This window comes from Tympanuchus pallidicinctus, unplaced genomic scaffold, assembly GCF_026119805.1.
Source record: "Tympanuchus pallidicinctus isolate F22 unplaced genomic scaffold, pur_lepc_1.0 scaffold29, whole genome shotgun sequence".
In the NCBI taxonomy this organism is placed as follows: domain Eukaryota; kingdom Metazoa; phylum Chordata; class Aves; order Galliformes; family Phasianidae; genus Tympanuchus; species Tympanuchus pallidicinctus.
This window is the reverse complement of record NW_026294746.1, coordinates 3,574,397-3,592,270: the sequence shown is the minus strand read 5'-3', so window position 1 is coordinate 3,592,270 and position 17,874 is coordinate 3,574,397. Positions and strand designations below refer to the sequence as shown.

The 17,874-nt window shown below is 39.0% G+C and overlaps 1 protein-coding gene across 4 annotated transcripts in view; it reads right to left on the bottom strand.

Moving 5' to 3' along the window:
- Positions 1 to 17,874, bottom strand: part of UBE4B (ubiquitination factor E4B) — a 35,584-nt gene that overhangs the window by 4,864 nt on the left and 12,846 nt on the right. For 2 of the 4 annotated variants that reach the window (XM_052691441.1, XM_052691442.1), the window contains exons 7-25: positions 17,078 to 17,485; positions 16,120 to 16,233; positions 12,792 to 12,933; positions 12,348 to 12,448; positions 11,490 to 11,604; positions 10,093 to 10,176; positions 8,522 to 8,578; positions 8,053 to 8,169; positions 7,874 to 7,972; positions 7,268 to 7,381; positions 6,614 to 6,812; positions 6,327 to 6,465; positions 4,857 to 4,956; positions 4,289 to 4,416; positions 3,803 to 3,901; positions 2,696 to 2,931; positions 1,918 to 2,044; positions 1,489 to 1,633; positions 263 to 397 (exon numbers count right to left, since the gene is read on the bottom strand). In XM_052691441.1, the coding sequence (XP_052547401.1) occupies positions 263 to 397; positions 1,489 to 1,633; positions 1,918 to 2,044; positions 2,696 to 2,931; positions 3,803 to 3,901; positions 4,289 to 4,416; positions 4,857 to 4,956; positions 6,327 to 6,465; positions 6,614 to 6,812; positions 7,268 to 7,381; positions 7,874 to 7,972; positions 8,053 to 8,169; positions 8,522 to 8,578; positions 10,093 to 10,176; positions 11,490 to 11,604; positions 12,348 to 12,448; positions 12,792 to 12,933; positions 16,120 to 16,233; positions 17,078 to 17,485 (2,659 nt within the window). The remainder of the gene's footprint in view (positions 1 to 262; positions 398 to 1,488; positions 1,634 to 1,917; positions 2,045 to 2,695; positions 2,932 to 3,802; positions 3,902 to 4,288; positions 4,417 to 4,856; positions 4,957 to 6,326; positions 6,466 to 6,613; positions 6,813 to 7,267; positions 7,382 to 7,873; positions 7,973 to 8,052; positions 8,170 to 8,521; positions 8,579 to 10,092; positions 10,177 to 11,489; positions 11,605 to 12,347; positions 12,449 to 12,791; positions 12,934 to 16,119; positions 16,234 to 17,077; positions 17,486 to 17,874) is intronic. The other 2 variants (XM_052691443.1, XM_052691445.1) reach the window with 2 other exon arrangements.

Genomic DNA, 17,874 nt, shown 5'->3' with positions numbered 1-17,874 from the left:
TAGGTTTGCACAAAGTGTCTTTTCTTTAGGCACAGTCTCCATAAAAGCATACAAGTAATGCAAACAGCTCTTGTCTAGAAGGATCACACCACCTCAGTGACTCAAGTAACAACTAACTTCAAGAGCAAATAGATTTCAATAGGGTTGGAGTTGGAGAAAGAAGAGAAGGGAGACAAAGGGCCACAAAACATTTCCAAGACATTACCCAAGAGAAGAGCTGTTAGAGAAAGTAGGTACTAAGTTAAATCTGAGTAGGACTTACAGGTCTGAGAAAAGGCTTTTGAACCTGCTTGGTAAGGATATGGAACATATCAACAGTTTCTGTGGCCAGGGCAAGATATGAACGAGAGACACGCTCATCCTGAGCCAGCTGCGACTGCCGAGCCTGCTGCTGATCCTAGAAAATAAATATTCAGTGGTTACAAGGTGAAGTTCACAGAATTTCCTTCCTCATCACCAATCGAGAACCAAAATCTTAATAGCCACATTGCTAACACGATCTATGCAGGCAGAAGAACACACTGCAATTCAAATCAACGTGATACATTTTTAACTTGAGACACAGCTTACTTTTTTTTTTTACCTATTACTAGAGAAAAGGCTGCACTAACTCTTCAGAATTCTGCAACACTAAAGATGAGTATCAGTGCTATGACAAGAAGTCCAAGTTTTGTAAGTCTGCTTACATCCCAGAACCACTCCTTGCAATTACAAAACCGGGTTACGTTTCCCTTCCATCCAAGTGCCAATACATGAAGAGAGCTTGAATTCTGAGCCAAGAAAGGCTTTTCCCAGTTTGTGCACCACCGTAAGTAAACACATCACACTGGAACAATCTGTAGATTATGTACCAGCTCATTTTGTCTCTACAGTAATGGCTTTACCTCCCTAGCTGGCACCGACAGGAACAAAGGCTTCACAAGAACAAACCAGAATAAATTTAACAAACAAGATCTTTACATTTTCTTTTAAATCAATAACCTTAAAATAGAAATACCTGACATCAGTGAGTCAACACACGCGATTATTGTTTAATCAGGCTAAAATCTGAGCTGCAGTACTTCAATAGTCTGTGGCAAAGCTACACAGGATCAATGCATTAAAAAATAAAAGCATCATTTTCTTGTAGTCAATTCAACCTGCGAGCAAATTCCAAAACCTCCTTCAAAAACATTTAAGTCCTAACTTCTCCACGTAGGTTTTTAAGTGCACATCAATTTAAAACTTTTTACTATTTGCATTTCACATAGTACTGTTTGCTAACCACAATAAAACTATGCAGAAGGATTTTTTTTTGTTTTGGTTTTTTTGCAGAATGTCATCCAGAGTGACCACAGCCATACTGGCAGCAAGAAAAAGCATTCTGAACTGCTTCTCACAAGCAGCTCTTTGATGCTGCCTCTTATTTATAAAAAACAAAAAAACAATGGTCTTGTATTAAAAAATTAAAAAGAAGTAAAGGGCACTTTGAAAAACAGCTCTGTTCACCCTGGGCAGCAGGTCCCATTGTTCTTTATTCTTCATCTCCTCTTGCACTTCATGGATACGTTTTAGGGATTCCAGACTCTCATCCAGCAAGAAAGTTGTGTCATTTATCAGCATGTTGATGTAGCGAACAAACTGCTTCCCAGAGCTGAAAACATTGAAACACAGTTATCACTGCAGGGTAGACGGGTGTGCAGAGCAGACTGCAACCCCAGCAACACACCTGCTGCACTGTATACTCTGAACAATGACCCCATTCCCCAAGCCAAGTTGATCGTGGTGTCCAGAGCTCAGCATTTAGAAACACCAGTTCTAGTGGAAGCGCTGTCATTTAAAACACAATGGCAAGTGGCATCACCCATTCCCAATGGCAATGGCCTCCTCAGCAGTTCTCATGACAGTAAGCAGCACCACACACGATTTCTTACTCACTTGAACTCTTCCATGAATGTACCATGGTGAGCTATATTCTGCCAAAGGCTTTTGAAAATGGTGCTGATGTGGTAGCGGATCGTAAACTTGTCATAGAATTCACTAGTTGCTCCAGTATGCTCAACATCTGAAAAAGAAAACTGGCACTAGAACACAAGATCCTAGAACTGAATATAAGCCTCCCACAATGACTATCGTGCAACACACTACATCTCTTCCAATGTGATGACCTTCAAACACCAAGCTTTAAGAGAGAACATTTAATTCCTGTTCAGAAACTTCCACCTTAACATCTACCTACAGGATCACTGTCCACTTCCCAATGAAGAACCAAACTGAATTCTGAAGAAAAGAGTCAGGAAACACACCTGCTGTTGTATTCAACTCCATTCTGTTCCATGCTTCAAAATCTAAGTAATAATAAACTCTGGAAATGTTGCAGCAAAAGCAGTTCTTTCTAGCAATGCAAAGCATACAAATCCACAGGATTTGCAAAATCAGTTGTAAATCCCAATACTCCCTTAGAAAACAAAGCAGCTTTCCAGTTTGGAATCTAAATTCCACACAAGCTGTAACCACATCAAGACACAGTGCTAAAGTTGTCAATGCACAGCAGCCTGTAGAAGGACTCCTGACTGCTGAGCAACTAAACTATGCCTGTCCAAGATCCAAGGGCTATCTTGACTTTGATTTTTTGTTTGCTTAAGAGGTCTCAACACCTAACACTGCTTTTTGCCTTACAATACTTACTGTACAGTCACATCAGTGAATTGCTTACCTGTGTAAAATTTCATTAAGGAGGGAACTAACAATTTAGTGGAGAGAGGATGATTCTCAATCATTTCAAAGAACTTCTGTGTTCGGGGCTGAACAGCTGGATTGGTCATGAACATCACCTCCACCAGCTTGGCTACTAAATAAGGATTTCGGATGTAGTTCTGGTTGCACAGCATCACAACAAGGAACATCACTATGTCCTGAGTACAGGGCTCATAAAGCACCTGAGGAGCATATCTGAAAAATTAGAGACAAGGAAAACAAAATGAAAAAACCCAGCCCCGTATTCCAAACAATGTGTACCATACACTTTCAGTTATCTCATTAACAACAGGAAAAGCTTAAGTCATTTTTATCATATCTTCCTGCCCTTCTCTATAGACACGACATTATTATCCTTCCAAGAAGTCTTGCCAGCTGTCCACTAGCAGCTGGATTTTAGCCCCAGTTCCAAACATTCTCTTCTGAAACGTGACCAAATCATCTGCTGCACATAATAGCAAATTTGCTATGGAGTACTGCTACAGCAGCACCTCAGGAAAGCAAAAGCAACCACTCCTCTCCTCCTCACACACCACAGTACAGTCTGAATTTTAAGGCACGTTATCAGGAAGAAAGTAATCAGCTTCAGAACTCCAGGATTACATTCAAATAGTACCCATGCCTGTCTGAACAGCTACAATTAAACAAATGCATTTAATCCCTGTAATAGAGGCAGTTTTGTACTAGTTAAGCCTTTTTTTTTTTTTTTTTTCTTTTTTTTAAATAATAATCTAGTGATAATTAACCCTGTCATAAAATTAAATGGTCTGAAGATCCAAATCATTAAGAAAATCCTTCAGGGCAAAACCGAAAGAGAAAACGTCTGAGCTTGCTTACCTGAGAAAGCAGATCAATATCATGGAATAAGTTAGGTTAAGAGGAGGTCAGCTAGGCATTATATCTGCAATAATTCCTGCCACCACCATAATCTTACAAGTTATTAAATAGCATGACAACTACAAAATAGCTAGCAAACTACATTCACACCCTAAGTTATTCATGTGGACACTCCCTGTGGCAGGGTAAAGGGTAGAACAGACTTTCTTTAGAAATAACTTTTACTCACTGTACAATAAAAAATAAAAATTCAGCAACATCTTCCACGTAAAACTCTGGCAATGCTGCAAATACCTTCGGAACTTCAAGCGTTAAAGGCAGTTTTATGCTGCAGAGTAAAAGATACAACAGAAAGGACAGTGAAACTCCTGGGCTAAGCACAAAGCAATATGAGCTCTCCTATGGAGTTCACCTATAAAAAGACATTATAAAAGATGTGACAGATTTTTTAGAAGGTCGGTGCCAATGCTTCAGATCCACTAAACACATCTGTGGGTTGCTTCCCCAACACCCCACATCCTCCAGTTAAACCTTAAACTACAAATAAGACATTCAATATGAGTGTATGTCACTGACAGAAACAACCAAAGGAACGTTTACATAAGAACATAAAGACTAAACATCATAAAATAGAACTGCTGAATTCAAGTAGATAATTCAGTAAATAATCTACCATATCTTTGATACGATTTACACAGACAACCCCAATGCTCACTTGGGATAGGCGGGGTCGAGGATGCGAAGCATCAGCTGGATCACCATGCCATAGAAATTCAGACATCTCCTGAGAAAGTTCTCATCCAGCAAACCAGCATCTGCACAAGCCTTGCACCTCACCAGTTTCTGCAGAAGGCGCAAACAAAAATTAATCCAAGGCAGGACAACATAATAAGATGGCCAATCTTATCCTATCTAACCAAAGTATTTGTGCATTATGGCAAGTGTACAGAGGCCTAGAGTTCTATCACCATGCATGGATTGTGCACACAGCTACCCTACCCCTAAACAAATCACAATATTATACTGTTGCCTTATTTCTCAGGAATAAGGACTGAATTAATCTTGGTATTATTTGGAGTTTTAAGTCACAATTAATGTTATGTAGGATCACACACTAAATGAATGCAGTCACAATGCACTTTAACAAGCTCCCTTAGTGCACAGATTCAAAAGTATCCATTTCAAGAAACTTCAATAGAAAGCTGCACTGAAACATTCAGAAAAAAACTAAACACAGCCAGCTTAACAAAGATATTTAGTTTCAACTCAAACCACTCACAAACCTTAAGCTGCGTCTTGCAACGTTTTAGCATCTCTCTGTGTCTGGTAGCCAGAGGAGAATCCTTCCATTGACTTTCATTGTTTTTCAGATCTTCAACAGTCCTGAAAACCATACACAGTGTTTGGTTATCGTGACAGAGGGGCTACCTATTGCCATCTGCAAGGCATTAATCTACTTAGCTAAAGAGAGAGGAAAGATTGAGAAAAGTGGGGGGAAAAGCTAATTATCTTTATAGAAGTTACTCATCATCACAAGACAAATAAATTGCTTTTGCAAATGCAGATAGAACATCTGCAGTGTGCATTCAAATATCCCATATAAACTAGCTCCAACATACATGCCTTCAAGAGCTCTTCAACACTGCAGCACCACATGGAGACTGCTGCATAGGCAGCATTCTCAACAATTCTAAATAAGGCAAAGAAGTAATTCCTTTTTCAAGCCAAATGTGTAGCTTATTTACAACCAATTCAGCCTGTTTATTTGAAAATATTTTTTTCTTTAAAGTACACTGACTCTTCCTGCCCTGCTTTCTGCAGCTTCTCAGTGTCTTGGCCTGAGTGTGCTTTTAAAACAAAAAATGAAATCACTATGAATGCAATCCAAAAATCCTGTGATGAACACATGGTATTATTGCCAAGGAACATTTACCAAAACGCAGTGAGTGCAACTATAAACAATGGAAAATACTGATGATCCAAAAATCTGTTCTAATTTTAACAGAGTATTCTTCGAGGTTGAGCAAATATAAAAGTCTGTTTGGCTTTACCCCAGGAAAAATGGAAAACAGCAGTGTCTTCCTGTCAACATCTTAACTTTAACTATTTATAATTTGTAAAATGGTAAACCATGTGCTAAAATACAGGCACATGGGCAGCACTGAGAATTCACTGCTGAAGCCTTTTTACAGACTGTACAATTAGTCACTCCCTCCCCCAAAAGCCATGGGAACACCACATGCATCTTCTGGAACACGAAACACTGCACAAGCACGGCTAATACAGTATTGTTTCCAGAATTGTGAGTCATCTACCTGCATTCCTTTATCAAATATGTAAATTTCCATGCAATATGCTAAAGAGCTCAGAACATTGATGTCTACACACCATCAACCACACCCCAGATTAACAAGCAAAGTTTTGTCATAAATTCTAAAGCGCTTTAAAGATCAATTCAATTCTCTTAAATAGAATGGTCTTCTCACCAGTTTGAGCTGCCTTGGGTAAGTAATAACCTCCCTGCCACTATTATTTGAATTCCTGATGCAAGCCACAGTCTCTTAATGTAAGCAATCTGTAACTGTCAAAAGCATCAGATTAGCAAACAGTTAAGATTTCTACTCAGCAACAGCTTTACTCAAATTGTCATCATAATTTCCATCAAGTTTGCAGGACCTCCCGCTGCGGTGAGATAAAGACATCGCAGGAGCAGCAGTGCATCTCACACGTACTACGAAAGAACAGCTTCTAACCTGTTGAGTTCCCTGATGGCTCGCAGTCTGCGTATGTACCGACGGCAGCTTGGCAGGATGGAGAGATGATGGGCATGCAGGGTTAAGAAGAAACATTCAGTTGGGAATTTCGGATCGGAAAACGGAGACGGATCCCTGTCTACAAAACGAGTAAACAAATCAACAGTACAAGTGAATGAATTAAAAATATGAACTGCCGTAAGGAGGGGCAAGACCTTAAATTCAACTTTCTTTTAAAGCAAATATGAGTAGGCAGTATCATAGTGCCCTATTAATACAGTACTCACAAAGCTCAGCAATCCAGGCTGTAACATCCTCCATTGTTGCTTTCACTCTTGTCTCATCTGTTGGGAGGTCAATACGACACCTGGGATGAAATATGTACATGGGATCAACCGTTTCCAGCTTGATCTTCATACTTAGTTGCTGCAGTACCCATAGGAAGTTGAGCATAAAACCATCTGTAGACACCAAACGATCATCTGTCTGCAGAATAAGAAAGCAAATAGTTAAAGATCTAAACTTAGAAGTATAAAGATATTTTCTGCTGCTTGAACAGTATTCAACATAAACAAAGCAAGAAGTTAAAGAAAAAGAAGTGAGAAAGAACTTGGATCTGTAAGAAGGCCCTCTTGACAGCCAGAAGGTCATTTAGTCACTTAATGAATTGTCTTTCTCTATGGTTCACATTCAAACAGTCATTCTCATTACCATCAGGACATGGCAATTCTAAGACAGTAAATAACACAAATTGATCAAGTAGATACCATAGAATCATTTCAGAAATGGGAAACCTACTTTGATGACTGATGGCTTGACCTCCTGCCGTCACAGTACAAAAATCAAAATTCTTCTGTATTGAAGATACTGAAGCAGCCACCTCCTGTTATTTACCCACTAACAAGATCCATAAATCACAAAAAGAGCGTGCCTTTATTTACCTGCATTTGTGCCTTTTTCATGTTGGCGTTGACAACAGCTGCCATGTAACTGAGAGCTGCCTCTCGAGTTTCACCATTCAGTAAAATACTATGCAGAATCTTGAACAGCTCTTGCTGCAATTCCAAGGAAAAGTTCTGTTAGGTTGCACATACTTCTCACCATCGTGTTCCTGCTTTCTGTTTCTATATTTTTACAGAAACAAATTCCACTCTCAACAACTACTGCTACAACCTTATTTGTCAGGATTGTATGGAAACATAAGCTATGACAATAGTTACAAAAAGATGCTTATGTAAGACTAGTGCAGCACAAACAATACGGTAGTTTGGTGGTTTATTTCTTAACTCATCCTCTAACATTAACTAGGATCCATGACTAAGTGTTCTAATACAGTCTGAACTGGCTTACAACCTTCGAGACAAGCTTACAGCACTCAGCAACTTTTTTACCTTATTACCTTCAGCCATATCCTAAAAAATTTATTGTTTAATACAAAATCTGGATTTTTTTGCTGATATTATTAACTTTTGTTAAGGCAAAAAAAAAAAAAAAAAAAAAAAAAAAACACAATATTTTTGCAGTTCTTTAAATACAAGGACACTTACCCTCGCCAGTTCCAGGTAATGCTGCAAGGACTGGCTAACAACTCGGGTGTTTTCAAGAGTGATGGCAGGTCCTGAGAAGTACTTCTCAACAACTTTGTTCTGAAAGTGGAACGAATATTGCTGAACATATCAAGCACTAAGAACAAACCATTCTGTCAGCATCCTTCTAGGACACTTACGTCATCTTCTGCAAAGACAGAGAGACTGAAGAAGGCTCCAAGATAGGAAAGTCTCTGTAGCTCTCTTCCTGCACCTGTGCTTAAAGATTTAGGCAGCCACAAGGGCAAAGAGACAACCTAGAAAATATGAGAAACAGCAAACTGATCATAAAGCTGCCATGTCAGCCATACTCCTTTACCTGCACTGTCACCTCACAGCGGTTTACCACACACCCTCAATTCTTCAACATTCAGTCATGCTGTGATCTAAATGGAAACATCTCCTTGGTATTTCAGAAATCTAAGTCACCTTCATAACAGCCCTTCTACATTCTCAGGGAGAAAGGACTCCCATTATGAGACTGCTTTAAGCTACCACTGAGCATTAGCCATCACAGCAGCTCTTCTTTAGAATTATAAATTATCAACATGGAACACATTAATCAACAGAGTAAGTCTTACTTAGAAAAATCAGTTTAGATCCACTTACCAAACTGCACATGGGGTGTGTTTTTCCAAACTTGATTTCACAAAGTTCACATAATGCCTATAAGAAAATTGCAAAAAAAAGATTATTTGTGTATAATTTGCAGACTGTTTATTTAAGAATAATAAGCTGAACATAATAAACAGCTGGAAAAAAAATAGTAAAAAAAATAAAATAAATCAAACCTTTTTTCCCTTAACCAGTGGAAAAAATTCCATCAAATGGTGAAGAGGTCCAAAAAATACTAGAGCACACCCTGCTCCCCTACTTAGTTTTTACATCTGTTTCCATCTGTCTCAAAAAAGCTAATGTCTCACACCATAATAAGTTATTGCACTTGTTTCAAAATTAGCTGTGCAAATTATTTGCTTGATCAGAACATAACAATGTCTTTGCTGGACTCCTGAACTGCCACATAAAAGTCAGTAACAATAATAAATAGAGCAATTGTACTATACATACAGCAAGGCCTTTGTCTTTTGAGTCAGAGTGGAAAAATGTCAGATGAACACAGTAGCCAGAAACAAAGAATCCTATCCCAGATCTCTAACTCACTTTACACTGCAGCACAGAAAAAAGAAAGTAGTTATAACAGACAATTTTGAAAACACAAGAATACTGTAGGCTTTCACATATCCCACTTCTCCAGTTACATGTTCTCATACTTCAATTACACCACAGCTGGTCACTACTATTCCAACCTTTTGGTGAACACCGTGCAACTAAGGATTATCAAAATTGAATTTTTTTTTCAAGTAGTTCCTCCTCCTCCTGACGAATTTGCAACAGTTTGCAATTTAAGTGACTGAGCAGCAAATACCAGAACAACAGGAAAATCGAACAAGAGAAGATGGCTGCTTTGCAGAAGTGCTCCAGTCACTTCGTTTGATTTCCAGCACACATCCCAGGCAAGTTTATTTCCCCAGGTACAAATGAAACCCGGGATATGAAGAACAGCCTTTTTTTGGCATGATTCACTGAAGATCTTAAGATCTGAAGGTGGCAGCTGACAATGCTTAGTTTAGTCAAGCATTTAGCTTGCTCTTTTGTGGTCAAGCATGGTGTTCAAAAGATTTGTTTTGTCAACAAAAGCAGCAGGAGGGAAAAATCTAGGAACTAAAATATGCACTTAAAAGAAACAACAACAAAACTTTTCAGCTAGGGAATATTACAGTATTTTCCTACAGCACACAGCCATCAATCCATATAATGTTGATTCTAATGCAATAGATTTTAACTTGCCACAAGAGCAACAAATATTGGTATGGTTATTATTCCTTCTTTCCCAGACCTAAATTTGCAGTTAGCATCCACTGTGTTTAACTGGCACGCATGATGAAATCCCTACATTCAATTTGTTTTACGCAAAGCAACTCAGATAAATATTTTAATAGTCCTTTACACAAAGTCTGCTGTGCCTTAAATGTAGGTGTTACGGGCATTACACTCACATAACTTCCAGCATGAAGTTTGAAATTAACCAAACACAGTCCAAAAATGGCAAAGTACATTAGCTTGCATAGAATATTACCAGTAATCATGAAGCAAATCTTCTAGAAAAGAACAGTCCTTACCATAAGGGGGTACTTAAAATTGTCACTATCAAGGGAGCACTCTTTGGAAGCTATAGCCAGGCCTTGCAGGATTGGGATAAAGATCTGTAAAAACAAACAAATAAATAAAATAATTAAAAAATAATTCTAATGACCAAGCAACTGCATGAAATGCACGCTCACTCTTCAGATACTGCAAGCACACAACGGAAAAAATAAAGACCTTCTCTCTGAATTTCTATTAGTTAGGTCAATGTCAAGTGACATTTCAATGCCTGAATGCATAAGGGTAGCAATGCTAAAAATACCCACCTTTCAGCCAACTGTTTTGCTTAAAGCTCTGAAATAAGATCCCTGAATTGCATGTTAATTATGCACATGAACATGCAGAAGCGCCATCAAGGTCTCCAAAGGGTTGGCAGCCCTCAGGACAATTACAGTTTGCCTGTATGCTTGAGGAAATCACACTGCTCAGATTTTCAATCTGCCATGTACCAAGTTGGTTTTGTGCTGGGAAATTTTAATTGTGGCAAGAGTAAAGATACCAAGCAGGAGTAATGGAATGTTAAAAGAGGAAATGTGACAGGAGCTACTAACCAAAGTAATGATACCCAGCCCTAAGCCCCAGCCACACCACTCTGACAACTGCTCCCCCACAAAAAGGTAGCAACAGTGTTTGAGATAATAACTTTTTTTCAAATTATGAGAAATCAAATGCTATTCTAAAAGTCTAAAAGTATATAAATATCTTTATAGCTGAGTTGCCCAGTACTACTATGAAAGATTGTTACAACCTTTGTGACCTCCTGCTTTGATGTTATACGGACCAGAAGCGTGCTAATTTTGTGTCTTAACTATTAAATGTATAAGTTACAAATTTGCATCATCTCAGAGTACTACCCTGACACACAGGATAAGCTTCTGCTTTTCAGTCACATCCTCTGGAAAAGGCCAATAATTTATAAAATGTTCTAAGTATGCTATATGCAAACTATTTGAGATATTACAATAATAATAATAATAATTACTGAAGTGTGGTGGCTTGCATATTTTTAATATTTTTGTATTAAAACAAAAAGATAAAAACTCAAGATTAACCCTGTAATATAGATCAGCACTGCATGCAGACATGCTCTGAGTCAGCACACTTCAACATCTACGTAAGCGTGTGCTGCTTATTAACAAATACATTTTTTATAACTAGAATCACAGAAAGTCAATCTTTTCATAACATTATAAAAAAAAGTTAAAAAAAAAAACAAAACTATACTTGTTTAACAGTTTGTTAGGCCTTGAAATAACAGATCTAGAACTGTGAGATGCAGAATGAACCGTCGAAAATGCACCCCCTGGATATGGCAAGTAGTTAAGATCCTACAATTCCACTCATTTCTTTTTTTTCTTAATTAATGTCTTACCTGTTTGAACACCTCTTCATCTTGGTAAGTTGTTCTCACCAGTTCTTGGATGAAGCCAAATGGGAGATTCCTACACAGCATATATGGTACCAGCAAAGACTGCTGCTGCAGTGACCTTTATTTGTGCAAAAGAAATCCAAAGCTATTGATTATATGCAGGAAAAACATCCAAGTCAGCACATTTGAAGATGTGCCAGAAAGCAGATCGTCAGTATGTGGACACCTGCTCCTTTCAGAAGTAACCAGCCTTGCCTTCTGTAGTTACTTGTGCAGAGATTATTTTGAAGCAGATGCTGCTGCCAACATCACACTTTCATTTAATGAGGCTGGAAGAAAATAATGGCTTCAGTGTAGTAATTGGTTCTCCCTTTACTCCTCTCTCATGAAAGGACCCTTTGTTATGCTCAACTAGTGAAAGAACAACATTTTTTGTTGTTGGACTAGCATTAAGAACCTAAAGTTAGTGTTTTCTGAATTGATGCAGTCATTGCTTTTAACTGCTCCCTAAGTTTCTGAAGAAGTATCTTCTTTTCTTTATTACATACATAAAACTACTCCACTATCAACATTGGTTCATGTAAAGACAGAACTAATCCCAAGCACAAAGGATAACTGGTGCAGCTTTCGAGATAGTAGAAGCATCTGAAAGCAAACCCAGAGTAACTTAAACTTCTCTCCATGAAGGTATTAGTGGGAACAACACTATCCAGTGGTAAAGCAATAAATGATTCCTCAGGCACATACATGCATCCTGCTCCAAAAACTGATCTTCAGTTTCCTTACCTAATCTTCAGAAGAAAAAGATAAATCTCAAAAGACAACAATCTAACTTTCCTGTTCAACATCAGCTGTATTTACCTTGGTTGCGTTAAGGATCCCTGGAGCACCAAAGCAGCATGCGAAATGCACTGCGATCGTATGTTGCTCAGTAACTGACTCACTGTTGGCTGGCTACACATCTGACAAAATTAAAGTCATTTTAACACAAAATTCAGAGACAGCACAGGAAATATGATCAATTTCTCCATTTGTGCAGTATGGATATAATATGCAAGGATTAGCAGGATTACAGTTAAAAATCTTTCAGACCATACATAAAGAGCTGTATGTTCCTTTTTCCTTACAAGCAAAAGCTTACAGCAAAATACAGAACCCTCTCACAGGAGTATGCTTTACATGGAATAAATGCCAATAAAATACAGCAAAAGGCTGCCCCCCAAAGAGGAAAAGTCACTTCTAGCTCTGCCTGTTTTAGATATGTAAAACATATAGAAAGCTCAAAAATGATGTTCTTAGATGTACCTTTGGTGCTTTTCTCTCCTCTATTCCAACCCGGTCAAAACACTCGATGAGGTAGTTCAGCATCTCTGTCTCCTTACAGTTTTCAATGGTGAAGTGGTCACTGCAGGAATCGCAAACACTTGAGCTGCCAGAGCCTCCCACACTTTAAAACACACACACAAAAAAAAGAAAGAGAGCGTTAGGTCCAGCTCTTTAGTGTTGCACAACCAAGTAACTCACGAGCTCCCGACCACCTGTCAGTTCTCTGAGGACTCCATTCCAACAGGCACACAGCCTTCTCAACAGTTAAGACCATTTCTGTGAGCTCTCCCTCTCGGGTTGTCCAACTCAAAAAAAAGTCATCTGCACTGTAACACGACCAAAGAATCAATTACTCTGTTAAATGAACAAGGTATCAGAGTGGCAATAAGGCACAAAAACTTAACGGGAATCAATCTTTTTATCACACAGCAGCACTGGAAGTGAACAGCCTTTATATCACACTTGATGTCAACAGTGCTATAACCCCTGGAACATCACAATACTTCCATGCAGTGATGCAATCTCTGCACAGCTCCTGTGGTCTCTGTCTACAACATTCAAGAAGTTACGAACCTCCACCAACTCTCAAACTTGCCAAAAGAATGTAAAAGCCTCCAACCACAAAGATGAGACCTTGGCTTACACATGAGAGCTACAGATAATCATGTTATGTATTCCAAGGGAGGAGAATCAAAAACAAGAGGCTACGTATCCAAGCAACTGTTTCATTTATCATTTCCACATCTGAGATTGTTTAATTTCAACTCAGTTCATTTTGGTTTCCTTATAGTAAGATACGCCATGTTGGTAAGCAACGCAGCTACAGGGGAAAAGATTAAAACAGCAGTATTGTAAACATGAAACTAAACCCACAAAGAAAAAAGCATGTGGATGGTCTGCTACTGTTCTTCACTGAAGAAAGTTGGTGCAAACTCAAGGTGGATTTAAATGAAGACCCCTTTACAAGTCCAAGACCTTGAACTGAGAAAATAACAGTATTTCTTCCTATATGCAGCTTTCAAAAAACACATTTAGACTACAAAGTGTAACTTCCTGTACGCTGTAAAATAATTTATGCTGTAATAATCAAGCTGTACAAAGCTACTGCGCAAGCTTTACAGTCCAATCAATAAATCACACAAAGGTTATCACTTGATAAGCATTTGGCAGCTGAGCTAACAAAAACTCTGGTAACAAGTTTCTTTTGCAGAGAGAATTGTTTTCAGTTCTGCAATTAACAGTAACCCTTGTAAAATGTATCTCTAATGAGGTAGTATTGGGTTACCATGAAACCGTACCTCCATTTTTTATTGCTTCTTCTAGACCTGACTTCTCACATCCAGCATTTAAGATTCTCTTTTAAGAACAGCAATTTATATTAGAACTACTATTTCTATAATTAGTCATTCTGTTAATGATTTCACTGCAGCAGTAATTGAAGTTATTCCAATGCAGACCTCATACATCCTCCACACACACACTGAATGCCTTGCTATTTTCAGTCTGCAAGTTGTTGCATAATTGTACAGTCACTGTGTTCATAACTTAACATCTTATTGCTGTCTGTAGAATGCCAGGACATAATAAAGAAACCAAGATTCCAGAAGCACAGCAGCCGCAGAAATCCCTACCAAAGGCTGTGCAACTCAATGTAATATTAAGATAAAACTGCTAACATTGAAGAGATTAAAAAAAAACAGTGGCTAAAAACAAACCCAAATTCCAAGTATGCACACAAACAAAGCATAAACCTTTGTTACCAAGTTCTCTCATCTGAAATCAGACAGAAAGGAAAAAAAGGAGATGCCAGCAGAAGGTATTCTAATTAACCAATTCTAGCTGTAGCATCCCAACATGCCACAGGAATAACCACAGACAAACACTGGAGGGGGAAGATTATCTCATACCAAGTCTTTTAGGGCATTCCCCGACATCCCAAATAAAGTCTAGACCTGGTCTAATATTAAAAGGTTCAAGCAATTAGCTTTTCCTTCAGTTCTGCTTTAACTAAAATACTTCACAAAGGATTGAAAGCCTGCAAGCAGTCCTTCCCTCCCAGTTGTTACCATGCACGTAGAGTTTATAACTCAGACTGTGCTGCCCTTAGACATTAGGAAACTGCCACTGGCTCTGCCTATTAGAACAAGACAACGTGCCAGAGGGCATCTCCAAATCACTACCTGTCATAATCAGGAACCGGAATGTTCAGAGGAAACGTTCTGGCTACTAGCAAGACTACAGAAGTATCATTTTTCAGAAAGTTTTCCTGAAATACATGGTTTTGCACAAAATAGATCCCCTTTCTCCAATTCGAGTTGATCCAAAAGAATCCGGCATTTCCTCAGAAGTTGCTGTGCATGCAATGAAGATGAAGCGTCAGATTTTAAAGGGCAAAGAAAAGAAACGTTTTCATCAACAAAGAACACAAACCACTTGGATATGACAAACTGTCCTGAAGTAGGGCTGCCCTTTTTTCACACCAAAACCTCATATTTAATGGGAAAACATTCAGCATCATACAAGACATTGCAGGCACACTCAGCAGTGGGAGGTAAAACTAAAGATCCTACCCTGTTCACATCTCCAAAAGCTTTGCTTTCCTTGGCATGCTTGGTGTCCTGCAGGCTGTGTTAGTTTTTTTTTGCAGCCTCCAAACAGAACGAGGAATAACCCTCAGTTTGTTTCCACCTATCTCAGAGTCACACAAGTGGAAGGTTTTTGCTCTATGACTCCCAAGACTCTGTTTTACAGCAGAACACCCTGCAACCCACCACAAACAGCCACAGGCCCCAGGAGCTCCAACTTTCAGGTGGTTTCTTTATCAGATAGAGGAGAGATCTCAGCTGCCAAGCAATCGACAGCAGAACAACTCCCTTAGCATCAGCTGGCTCTCTGCCATTACATTTTAACCAATATCCTCATGTTCCAGTTTTTTATAGGAGAATATGCAACATGATGTACCACTGGTTTTAAAATTACAACCATGGGTAAATAGCACCCCTCCTACTCACACACAGTCAATGAGGAGTTCAGCTCAAACAACATTTCAGAAACCGTGCTCATTAAACTTAAAAGGCAGCATGATTAACATTTCCTTAATCCCAGTCATCTCTTCAAAGGGAAAAAAAAAAGGCAAGCTGACTAACTAGCATTCATTACATGTGTTTATATACCTTCGTACAAACAACCCTGGTCACCTGCTTGGCTCTACTCATTTCCCAAGTTACTTTGAAAAACACTTGGCACTACTCATACTGTTAGTTCCTACACAACCAGACATGCAAGTTACATTCTCTTGCTCCAATACCTGGACCCAAACTGGACACAAGAAAAATCATCATCTTCATTTTCTTCGTCACTACTGTCCTCAGACACATCAGAAACGCCAAGGAAGAGGAGGGAGAAAGGGTTGTCGTATATACTACCACAACAGAAATGAAAAAGGCCATCAGATTGTTTTTCTTTACACCAAAAGGAAAGAACAAACAGCTTTTCTTTTAAGTCTACCAAAACTGTCTTCTCTAAGCATGCAGCCAGGCAGCTCACATTAGTAAAAACTAAGACAATACTACCATGCTCCATGACACTATCAGTTATTCACATATTCACACCATACATTCACAACCAAAAAATGTAAAAATAATTTTGAAGATCTTATAGAAGCAAAATTTGTTCTAAGCTACAACTGTTCAGCAGTGGCTCCAAAACCCTGCCTGTTCAGTTATCCCTCCTGCAGTGAACAGAGACTCTAGGAGCAGCCAAAGACAGAATGCAGTAGTACTTGGCCTACCCTACAGAAACAGACTAATCTGTAATTTAAATATATGCACTAGGGAATCAAACCTAACACAGTCCAGCATTTAACAGCTTTCAGCAAATCAGCTACAGTCCTACTGAGAAAACTGATTTCAGAGCAGGATGTCTGCTTGGTTTACTGTCCAGCAGAAGCAGATGAACAGAAAGCTAATAGCTTATCATAGAATCATAATAGTTTAAATGGGGTGGATGTAAAATGAGCAGGAAATAGACACAATATTGTTATCTTTAAAGTAACTGCATTACTCCTCAAATGCTCACAGAGACAGCTTATGGATTTTTGGCAACGAGTGCATGTTAGCAAGTCAAAGTATTAGCACAAAATGAAACAGAGAATCAACTCCAGGTGAGTAGGGTAAGCTCAGCACAAACACGAGCTGTTCCAAACTGCACGACCATGCCACGCCCTGCACAGCACACATTAAAACTCTTTTGTTCTTGTGAAATACCTAGAAGGAATCCTGTTCAGTAAAGATGAACGCCTGCGCAAGGTACTGGGTGAAGCAGTAAACAAAGGCGGACCCATGGTGCTGGGTCTCTGTCTGGGTGCAGTGAGCAGCACGGCTGGAGGGCTAGCAGCCATGACTGGAGGACTTGAACTAGCTGGGATGGAAATATTCAAGGAACGCGGGGTAGAAGAAGCTGAAAAGCCTCCAGAATGGGCAACAGTATATGGCCGGTACCTCGCAGAGGAAGGCTGGGTCCAAGAAGGGCTGGTTGTTGTGAGGTGAGAGCTGACAGTAATGGAAGGCACAGATGTGGTGGCAACTGAACTGGCTGGTGGGGTAAGAGATGAACCAGTCATTGGTACATAGCTTGTGAAATTGGTAGTAGGAGCTGGACTAGTCCCATAGAGACTAAACCAGTTACAGGGGAAAAAGAAAAAAAAAAAAAAAAAAAAAAAAAAGCAATCATTTAGGATATGAAGAAAAAGGGTGAAAAAGATAAAATGAGCAGCAGATGCCCTTCCCCTTCAAATGACTCTTCAGTTCTGGTTCTGCAGCTCACACACATTAATCCATTTTATTAATACTAAATAAAACTATGTTGCAATTCACACATTAAGAGCCTCAGCCTCCGCTGATGTAAATTAGGGATACTTCTCAGAAGGAACAGCTACACGGCTTTATCCTGTCAAATATGCTTCTAGACATGGCAATATAACCAAAAAGGGTGAGACTGCAGGGACATTCACAAGAAAAACAGTGAAAAACTTCTAAAATCTATTCTACTTATTGCTCTTGGG